Source organism: Otolemur garnettii, unplaced genomic scaffold (assembly GCF_000181295.1).
Source record: "Otolemur garnettii isolate 467f Iridium unplaced genomic scaffold, OtoGar3 scaffold00129, whole genome shotgun sequence".
NCBI classification, from domain to species: Eukaryota; Metazoa; Chordata; class Mammalia; order Primates; family Galagidae; genus Otolemur; species Otolemur garnettii.
Window position 1 is genome coordinate 224,376 of NW_003852524.1, and position 11,445 is coordinate 235,820.

The 11,445-nt window shown below is 37.3% G+C and overlaps 1 protein-coding gene across 3 annotated transcripts in view; it reads left to right on the forward strand.

The window, feature by feature from the left end:
- Window positions 1-11,445, forward strand: part of SEC24B (SEC24 homolog B, COPII coat complex component) — an 80,521-nt gene that overhangs the window by 23,408 nt on the left and 45,668 nt on the right. For 2 of the 3 annotated variants that reach the window (XM_023518190.1, XM_023518191.1), the window contains 2 exons: window positions 3,080-3,184; window positions 10,938-11,018. In XM_023518190.1, coding sequence (XP_023373958.1) covers window positions 3,080-3,184; window positions 10,938-11,018 — 186 coding nt within the window. The remainder of the gene's footprint in view (window positions 1-3,079; window positions 3,185-10,937; window positions 11,019-11,445) is intronic. The other variant, XM_023518189.1, reaches the window with a different exon arrangement.

Below are 11,445 nucleotides of genomic sequence, written 5' to 3' on the forward strand. Positions count from 1 at the left end.
AGGGCGGCATAGTGAGACTTTGTTTAAAAAACAAAAATCCTTCTCCATCTGATGGCAGCAGTGGTGGCAGGTATTTAGGTCCTCTGTGTACATTTCTGCAGTGGATTTCAGGGTGAGCTCTTGGAGAGGATGTCATATTCTACCACTTCATATATTTGGTCTGTGTATCTCCTCCATAGGATTCGGTGTTTAATGAGGTTCTGAACAGAGGCACTTGAGGAGGTTCTCATAACCATTCATATGTCCTAGAATAGATAACTTGGCTGTCACCCACTTTGTGGCTGTCACTCCCCGTTTGTTGTAGTCAGTATGTGCTAGACCTAACCTAGATCAGGGGACTGAAATGTAGTATAATTATTATTCTGGAGCTTGTACCATTTCTCTGTGGATTAACTATAATGTCATATTCTTGTCTAGTTAATATTCATAAGTATTTAACAGTTTGCTTGAATAAACAATGGTAGGCTAAATTCTGAATTACATGAAGAGTCATAGGATTTAAAACTTGACACTTTAATCTCCAGCACTTTTCAAAAAAATTGTACCTTTTCTTAGGAAAGAAAAATTTAGGTATATTGTATGACAATCTGTTAATATGGTTCATTGACAACCACAGAAAATAAATAATAATACTCTAGTCTGTCTTTCATTGGTTTGCTCTAATCATGCATTAAATAGTAATTCTTTAAATTTTATCATTTGCGTGCAATTCAACATTGGTTATTTTTCTAATAATAAGTGAAATCTGTTCTTATTCTGTAAATCTAGAGAAAGAGAAGAAAATACTTATTTTATAATACATATAGGCATGCTCTGTACTTTGGCTCCTTTGATTAGTCAAAGCCAACAACTTGCATATTCAGTCATAAAAAGAATGTATTCTTTTCTGATTTTTCTCCTACTCATTGGCTTTGCTTAGTTCAGCACAATAAATGGAATTTTTTTTTTTTTTTTTTTTAAAGAGATAGAGTCTCACCTTACTGCCCTCGGTAGAGTGCCATGGTGTCACAGCTCACAGCAACCTCCAACTCCTGGGCTTAGGTGATTCTCTTGCCTCAGCCTCCTGAATAGCTAGAACTACAGGCACCCACCACAATTCCCGGCTATTTTTTTGTTGCAGTTTGGCTGGGGCTGGGTTCAAACCTGCCACCCTCTGTGCGTGGGGCCAGCACTCTACCTACTGAGCCACGGCACCGCCCTATGTGTACTTTTTAAAGTGCAATGTTAATTATATTTTGAGGAAATATTTAATTTTGAAACAAGTTCTTTAATTGACAGGTTTCTTTGTTATGAAAGAAACTGTTAATGATTTTATGAAACTGCTAATTGATTTTATCATAACCTTCTTGGTATATTTAACTCAAGGTCTAATATTAGTCAAATTTTCATTTTAATTAGGCTTTTGTTAGAGCAACATGCCTCCAAATTTGGATTTTCAAGGTATCAGGTTTTTTTGGGTGTGTTTTTTGTTTGTTTGTTTTTGAGACAAAGTCTAACTTTGTCGCATTTAGTAGAGTGCCATGGCTTCATAACTCACAACAACCTCCAACTCTTGAGCTTAGGTGATTCTTCTTGCCTCAGCCTCCAAGTAGCTGGGACTACAGGTGTTGGCCACAGTGCCTGGTTATTTTTAGAGATGAGGTCTCGCTCTGGCTCAGGCTGGTCTTGAACCTGTAAGCTCAGGCAATCCACCTGCGTCAGCTTCCCTGGGATTACAGGTGTTAGCCACCTCACCTCATCAGATTTGGTTTTTGTATTGCCGGCACTTATTTTACTGCACTTAATTTGACTTTATTTTTACTTTTTCAAATAAATTGGTGATAACTGCTAAGATGTTTCAGCAAAATTGGCAGATTTTTCTATGACATTTTTAGTCATAGTTGGAAGATTAAAGCTTAACTCATCTACTATTTAACCTTTGCTTCTCTTCTAAACTCAAATTTTACTCTTTAAGAGCTTTTTTCAGACTGTAGAGATGAGTTGCTTATCCCTGCTACTCCAGAAGCCATCTGAAAAAGACAGTGAAGAGAACATGAGAGCACTAGCGTGTGGTTTTGGTGAGGCAGAGCTTTATCATGCTTCCAGTGTTAGTATGTGTTCTTGAGCACCCCACTGTTGCTTGATTATTTTTTCTTTTGTTCAAAGTAGAGCTATAGGATTTCCCTACAAGAATTATAATTATGAAGTGTTTTCATTTTTAATTAAGGTTATTTTTATCTTCCCGCTTAAAAATTGTCTGAATGTTAATGTTTTAAGTTCTGATTGTAGCAGATTAACTAATAGAAATACCCAATCAACTTTTTTTAAGGGCAGTATTATACAGTTACATGTGCTAGTTATTGTGCTTTTTGCACAGAATTTGCTTTCTTTTGGTTTATCTCACACAGAGGACCAGTCTTATTCACCTACTTCAGACTCACATGTAGGCAGTAGGATGGTGCTGACAAGACTGGCTATTTCAGAAAATTTACTTTTCTGTAATCTTCACACATTTGTAGGGACACAGTTAATAAGCTTTTTTTTTGTTTTCCTTTTCTTAGTATCTTGTATGACCAGAGAACTATGCTGAATACAGTTCTTTTCTTTAACTGTCATTTTTTTTCCGTTATGGGAACTGAGTTACCATCAAGGTGGCTTAACAGAAGGAAGGTACTAAGTTTCCATATGTGTTTTGTGTGCTGTACACGTTCAGTTTAGTGGAAATGATCACTGCCTACCAAGAATATACAGTCCCAAAGGAAATATACCACAAGGGCCCTAAGTTCAAAAAAGGTAAATATATAGAGAGAGCTTAGTTAAATTTCCAGAGAATATTGTTGTGGTTTTCTAAATATCAGCATAACGTGTGGTAGTTTTTTCACATTTAAACCAGGTCACATTAAATCTGCTTTTACTAAACTGCTTTGCAGAGATTTTCTAACGGTTCTAGTTTTGGTAATAAATTTGCTATTATTAATATGCATGCTGGGATGTTCCTTGGAATGTCAGAGTTCTTTCTCACTTTTAATGCAATGTCAAAATTTTATTTCTCGTCTTTCCTGTTGGTTTGACTGTTGTGTTTGTGCTTTCCACTTTACAGGCATGCAGTATGGTGAATATGTTAATAATCAAGCTAGCTCCGCACCAACTCCCTTGTCATCAACTTCCGATGATGAGGAAGAGGAGGATGAGGATGAGGAAGCAGGTCTGCTTTAGCTTTACACCAGTTCTTGATCTTTTCGTACTCAAGTTTTCTTTTTATTTCCACAGTCTTACCTAGCCTTTAAAAAACGTGTTTCTCTGAAGATTTAGCATGATAAACTTACTAGGTATGGGTTATAAGAGGTTGGGTCACTTGAAGTGTTTGTTTTGTTTTTCCTCCTTTGGACATCTTTACCATTTTATAAATAATAGAATCCATCTTTCATGATGGTAAAGTGCGCTCCTCTTTCAGAAATGCATTTCCTCCCATGTCACATGCAAAAGAATGAGTCCTGATGGAAGTGGTGGTTGTTGTTGTTTTTGAGACAGTGCTGTTGCATCACAGCTGACAGCAATCTCCAACTCCTGGGCTTAAGTGATTCTCTTGCCTCAGCCTCCCACATAGCTGGGACTATAGGCGCCTGCCACAACACCCAGCTATTTTTTGATTGTAGTTGTCATTGTTGTCTGGCAGGCCCAGGATGGATATGAACCTATCAGCTCCGGTGTATGTGGCTGGCGCCTTAGCGGCTTGAGCTGCAGGCACCAAGCCCCTGATGGAAGTTTTCAGCTGATTGCTCTAGCACTCTTTTAGGAATAATGTTCTATTTTCTGCTTTGCATGCTACTTTAGTCTAATCAAAATGAGCTGTGTGGATTTTATAATGGTGATAGAGAAATAGGGCAGTGTTTCTATGAAGTCTTTTTGGCTGTTCTTGATATGTTTTTAGATGGCCTAGAAATCTGTGGTTATTTTTCTGCTTTCCTGCTTTATGAAGTAGTAGTTCATACCTTGCTAGTTGAATAAGTCATGTACATGGTGATCTGTTAGAACCTGTTTTTTTATTTATTTTTTTTTTTTGAGACAGAGTCTCACTTCGTTACCCTTGGTAGAGTACTGTGCTGTCACAGCTCACAGCAACCTCAAATTCCTGGGCTTAAGTGATTCTGTTGCCTCAGCCTCCCATGTAGCTGGGACTACCGGCTTCTGCCACAACGTCTGGCTATATTTTAGAGACGAGGTCTTGCTCTGGCTCAGGCTGGTTTTGAACCTGTGCGCTTAGGCAATCCACCTGCCTTGGCCTCCCAAGTGCTAGGATTGCAAGCGTGAGCCACCACACCCAGCCCCTGTGTAATGTCTTTTTATGCCTTTGGTAAGTAGAGCCCTACTGAAAATTAAGCAGTTGATTTTCTCCACTAATTCTAACACAGGTTGAGTATCCATTATCTGAAATTCTTTGAAAAAACTGCTCCCAGTTCATCCTATTTGAGGCACATGATGTCAATTTGATCTAGTATTGCTGAGGTTAACTTCAATTATTTGATTAAGGTAGTATCTGCCAGGTTTCTCAGTTATAAAGTTACTATTATTTCCTCTTGAAATTAAGTAATTGTGGGGAAATTTTTTGAGACTGTAAATGTCTTGTTCTTTCTTAAACTATTACCCATTAGTTTTGGTTTACTTTGATGACTTTCTAATTCAAACATTCCTTCTATATTGATAAGTTTTACTATAAAGAAAAGCTATCCTTCTTTATTTTTGATTTCTTTAAGTTCATATTGACTCGTGTATTTTTATTTTATTCAGTGGTTTATAATCTATTGCTATCATTAGTTATTTGGGTAGCAGCTTGTCATAGATTTGGCCAGTGGCCAAACTGGCTCTGATGATGTCTTTTGAAAATGTTCCCATTTTTAGTAATTGAACACTTACTTTAAGTACTTTCAGGCCACAATAAGACGTTCCTAGCTCATCTTGTACTTCCCTGCTGCAGCCCTGGAATGAACCATTTTTCCCAGGAGTTCTGGTTTCTTTAGTGGAGGAAGGTATTTTAGAAACAAGATCTGATTGGAGTGTGTGCTTATTGTCACTGATAGGTGATTGTTCACAGGCCTTGAAGCATTTTCTTCAGTATATAGATGACAGGATGTCATCTATCCTCAATGTATCTTTTTTTTGAGACAGAGTCTCACTTTGTTACACTTGGTAGAATGTTCTGGTGTCACAGCTCACAGCAACCTCAAACTCCTGGGCTTAAGCCATTCTTTTCCTCAGCCTCCCAAGTAGCTGGGACTATAGGCATCTGCCAGAATACCTCGTTATTATTATTATTTATTTTTTATTACAATTGTCCTTGTTTGGGAGGCCCAGCCTGGGTTTGAATGCACCTGTCTAGGTGTATGTAACTACTGAGCTGAGGGCGTCGATCCATTTTCTTTCTTATGATTCTTATTTTGCAGATTTCAAAAATGTGTTATTTTGTATTATGTTGTCAGCCTCAATTACTTCCATTTTTGTTCTCACAGTAAGGTATTGTAAACAGAACATGAAAATTTCATTTGGTTAGATAGAAAAATAAGTGGAAGATCAAAAAGATTTAGCATTTCTTACTTTCTTCCTGTCACCTTATTTTGTTTAACTACTTTTTTTCTTGAATATTAACCAGACATGGGATCTCATGCCTATAATCCTAGCACTCTAAGGCCAAGGAAGAAGGATGGCTTGAGGTCAGGACTTTGAGAATAGCCCAAGCAAGACTAAGACCCTATCTCTACTAAAAATAGAAAAAAACTACCCTGGTATGGTTACCTTGAGATTGTGTTCTTAGTTTATTCTTCTTAGCAATCCTGCAAGGCAGAAATAGTCAACAAAGTTTTACAGATGAGTTGAGGCCTGACCATGTTAAATAACCCAGCTAGGGTGCAGTGGCATCATCCTGGGCTTAAGTGATCCTTCTCCCTCAGCTTCCTGACTAGCTGGGACTGTGGGCACATTCCACTGCACCAGGCTAATTTTTCTATTTTTATACAGATGTGGTCTCGCTCTGACTGGTCTCAAACTCCTGGCCCCAAGTAGTCTTTCTGTCTTAGGCTCCCAGAGTGCTAGGATTACAGGCATGAGCTACCACGCCCAGCCTTTTTTCCATGTTTAATGCAAATTAGGAGGAAATAAAATCTGAAATAATCTAGTTAACTTCAAGTTGAACAATACTAGTCAGTACATAGGTTTTGTTGACTCGTGTTGCATGTCTTTCATAGAGAGAGCAGCTTAAGCCTTTTAAAAAACACTTAATGCTTCAGGAAATTTTCCCTCAACTTCAAGGATTTTGAGCTTTTCTTTTGATCTGTTCTCTTCTTTGCTTCCTCAGATTTAAGCTTCCCTTCTTCTTTCAAGCTATGATATAGAGCCAGTAAAAGAGTGGAGGGAAATTCTTTCTAACTGCAGCACTACATTTATACTGGACCCCAATTTGATCTCAGAATATTTATTATCATTAATTGTGGCATGAAGAGACTGAGGTAGGCTAGAGCTATCTAAGGTTTCAGAGTGGGACAGATGCCAAAGCTATTCATTCATCTGAAACCAGCTTGTGTTCTGAAAGCAGTATTCTGCTTGGTATCACGGTTCCAAAGATCATTATAGTAGCATAGCTTTGGCCTCCAAATGATAGGAAGCAGGTGGCATCTGTGATTACCATACAACTCGAAAGGTATGGTAATTTCGAGAGTGAGAAAATGCTCTTATATTTAGGAGGAGAAATTATTTCCCATGGGCATATAGGAAAGGTTTCACAAAGGATTTGAAATTTGAAGGGTAAGTAGAAGGAAGTTGCCATGCAGAGAAGGCATATCTAGGCTAACAGACCAACATGGGCAGTGCATAAACATAAGAAAATTTGGTGTATTGAGTGAAGAGTGAGAAGTTTGGTATAACCGCATCATAAGGGAAAAACGGGAGGATGGTACAGGTGAAAAGGACAAATTGTGAAATTCCTTTTTTGACACTGTGAAGGCATTTAGACCTAAGATGGTAAAGGGAAGGTTTTTCTTAGATGAGAGAGAATGCCATGGTATTTTTTAATAACAGTTTTATTGAAATATAATTCACATACCATAAAAGTCATCCATTTAAATTGTGCTATTTTGTGGGTTTTTAGTATATTGACAAAATTTAACAGCCATAACTACTATATAATTTTAGAACATTTTCATCTAAAATAGAAACTCTACCATTCATTTAGCACTCACTTCCCATTTTACCCTCCCATGCAACATAAACATGCTGACCCTAGATAGCCACTAACCTACTTCTGTCTCCAGGGATTTGTCTGTTTTGAACATTTCACATGAATAGATCTTATAATATGTGTGTTTCTGTGACTGACTTCTTGCTCTTAGCATGTTTTCAGGGTTCGTCTATGCTGTGGTGTGTAGTGCTCCATCCCTTTTTATTGAAAAATACTCCTTCCCGTTATGTGGGTGAATTTTACTTATTCATTCATGATCTGATGGACATTGGTGTGGGTTTTTTTAGCTACTATGAATAGTTCCATGACCATTTGTTGATGGGCTTTTGTGTGGGGTTATGTTTTCATTTTTTTGTGAATGGAATTAGTGGGCCAAAATTCCATATTTAACCTTTTGAGGCACTGCCTAACTATTTTCCAAAGTGACTATACCATATTATAACACCATGAGGATTAGTTTCTCGGCATCCTCCCCAAAACTTGGTATTACCAGTCTTTCTGGTTATAACAATCTGTAACAAAACCAATGCTATCCTTTTGTTTTAATTTTTATTTTCCCAATGACTACTGATTTGAACGTATTTTCGTTTGCTTATAAGCCCTAGGTTTATCTTTTTTAGATAAATATATTTAAATCATTTGTCCAATTTTAATTTGGCTGGTTTTTTTTATTTTTGGATTCTAAGAGTTTATTGTGTATTCTGGATACAGTCCCTTATCAGATATATGATTTGCAAATATTTACTCCCATTCTGTGGGTTGTCTCTTTACTTTCTTGATAGTATGGTACCTTTAGACCACAAAAGGTTTTAATTTGATGAAGTCCAGTTTATTTTTTTTCTTCTGCAGCTTGCTCATGCATTTGATTTTATATCTATGAATCTGTTGCCTAACCTATAATCATGAAGATTAACTCCTACATTATGAGAGTTTTATAGTTTCAGAACTTATATTTAAGCCTTTGATCCATTCTGAGTTAATTGTAGTAGAAAGCGTAAGGAAGGGGTTTGACATCATTCTTCTGTATGTGGATCTATCTGGTTTTTCCATCACCATTTGTTGAAAAGAATACTCATTCCCTGTTGAAATGTCTTGGTAAAGTATTTAGTTTTATTGAGTTAAAATGATAAAAACCATTTGATCATTTGATATTCAGTGGCATTTAGTACATTTACAGTGTTGTGCAGCTACCACCTCTATCTGGTTGTATATAACTTTATGAAGTACTGAACTAGAGTGAAATAGAACTGAACCTGTAGCTCAGTAGCTAGAGTACGAGCCACATACACGGGAGCTGGCAGGTTCGAATCCAGCCCAGGCCTGGATGAACAACGATAACAACTACAACCAAAAAATAAAAATAGCCAGGTGTTGTTGCAGGCAGTTGTAGTCCCAGCTACTGGGGAGGCTGAGGCAAGAGAATTGCTTGAGCCCAAGAGTTGGGTTGCTGTGAGCTGTGATGCCATAGCACTCTACCAAGGGTGACATCAAGGGGAAAAAAAACCTTATGCTCATTAAGCCATAGCTCCCCATTTTCCCCTTCCTCTCCCCCTAGCTTCTGGTAACCACTAGTCTACTTTCTGTTTGTGTGAATTCACCTATTCTGGGTATTTCATATAAACAGAATTACATAATATGACTTCTTTCACTTAAGTTTTCAGGGTTAATTCACATCATAGCATGTGTATCAGTACTTCATTCCTTTTCCTGGCTAAATATTTCATTGTCAAGAGCAGGGGTCCTCAAACTTTTTAAACAAGGAGCCAGTTCACAGTCCCTCAGACCATTGGAGGGCCAGACTGTGGGCCCGGGACGAGTCAACTGTGAAGCAGGACAGGCAGCGGCAGCAAAAACACCTGGTGTGCCACATGTGGCCTGCGGGCTGTAGTTTGAGGATCCCTGGTCTAGAGAGACTGTATTTTGTTTATCTATTTGTCTGTTGCTAAATAATTGGATTTTGGCATACTGTTTTGTAATGCCATGACTACAAGACTTTTTAACCTCTATGTATCAGCATTCTGCTTTAGTTAAAAATTCAGAAATATGAGAACAGAAAGAAAAAGCTATTACTTCCCTCCCATTCCTTATTGAGATGAATGATATATTCATGCATAATTTTTTTAATTTATCATGAAGAAGGTACTTGGTAAATATTAGTGTCTTCCACCTATTATATATGTGATAGGTGGCTTCATATTTGCAATCTGGATCAAGCCTCACAAGAACATTAAAAAGCTCACATAGAACATTTTAAATTTTTTCTCATTTTGCCATTTTGCAGAAGAAAATATTGATGATTATAACCTACCTAAAGTTATATAGCAAGTAAATGACAGAGTCTACTGTAACTGCAATCTTTTACCTTAGCATCATGTTTTTTTCTGATAATAAAATGTTCCTACACAGATAACATAAACTGTTAAGCCTTGAGTCAGCATACCTAATTCTCATGGGTATCCAAATTACATGTATTCAATGAAGAATAATACCTATTCTTTTTATATCACAGTTGAAAAATAACCTAAAATGGCTCAGCGCCTATAGCTCAACTGGCTAAGGCGCCAGCCACGTACACCTAAGGTGGCAGGTTCAAATCCCCAGCCCAGACCTGCCAAACAACAAGGACGGCTGCAACCAAAAAATAGCCGGGCATTGTGGCGGGCGCCTGTGGTCCCAGCTACTTGGGAGGCGGAGGCAGGAGACTCGCTTGAGCCCAAGGAGTTGGAGGTTGCTGTGAGCTGTGATGCCACCGCACTCTACCCAGGGGGACAGCTTGAGGCTCTGTCTCAAAACAAAAAAAAAAACCTAAAATGTAGGTTAAACACAGTTATAATCTTGGTGCTAAGAGCCAGGGCTAACCTCTACACCATAGAGTTTTACCATGCTGTGAACAGACCAAGATCTCTAACATGAAAGAGAGACCATGTGTGTTTTGGGTTTTATTCATTAGTATATTGTCTAGTGTATCTACCCAGGGTAATTATAGGTTCTTATTAAAATACTAACATTTGTTGAATGAACAAAGGAAATATATTGTATGTTCTACTATTCGTGTGACCTATCCACCAGAATTCATAATTTGCCACTGAACTTTCCTCTTAATCTTACAATTTTTGAATGAATATACCTAATAAAAGTTTTTATAGTCTAAGACTTAATTAGAGTGCCTTTCACTTATAATATTACCTTATGGAAGATATTATTTAATATCTATTCTGTGGATGAATAAACTGAGGTGCAGAAAAGGTTAGTAATATGGTAGGTAGAAACCAAAGCTATAGACTTCCTCTTTTCTGAATATTTCATACAGATGTGCTATTATAAAGGTTATTAAATTTAATTATCTTAAAATACTCTAATCCTGAAAAATATATTTAATAGTATCAGATTTAGTAGATGTAATTCTTAAGGTATGACTTTATTAATATTTTTATCAACTAAAATTTGCATTTATGTATTTGACTACCTTTAATGTTTGATGTCTGTTTCTCTCTAAGATACCTAACATAGTTTAGCTGAATTTTTCAGCTTCGTATTTTCCCTACTCTCATCCCCTGTTCTCATTAACAGTTCATAGATGGTTTTTCAAATAATCTTTAAACATTAAACATTTTACTTTTTTACTAGAGTCAAAATTTTGCTAGTTCAGCAAAAACATCTTTATCAGAATTACTAAAAGCTAAGATACACTGTCATTTAAACTCAGTAGATATTTTGGTTTTCTTTTTAGGCGTTGACAGTTCTTCTACCACAAGCAGTGCTTCTCCAATGCCCAATAGTTACGATGCACTAGAAGGAGGCAGCTACCCAGGTAATTGTTTTCTACTTGCTTGATGTTTGTTTTAAAACTATTGACCATCAACATGAACATATATTACACGTAATTAGCAGGGTGTGTTTTTGTCAGCCTTTATTTAATAGTGTTAACTGTCATTAACAACTATGAGTGTTGTTTCTGGGAGGCATAAGGACATTTTTTAAATTTTTATTGTCATGCTCTTTATCTTTGTCCTCTTTCTACAAGGCTTTTTTTTTTTTTTAAGAGACAGAGTCTTACTTTGTCGCCTTCAGTAGAGTGCTGTGGTGTCACAGCTCACAGCAACCTCCAGCTCTTGGGCTTAGGTGATTCTCTCAGCCTCCTGAGTAGCTGGGACTACCGGCACCTGCCACAACACTCAGCTATTTTTTTGTTGCAGTGTGATCAGGCCAGGTTCGAACCCATCACCTTTGGTATATGG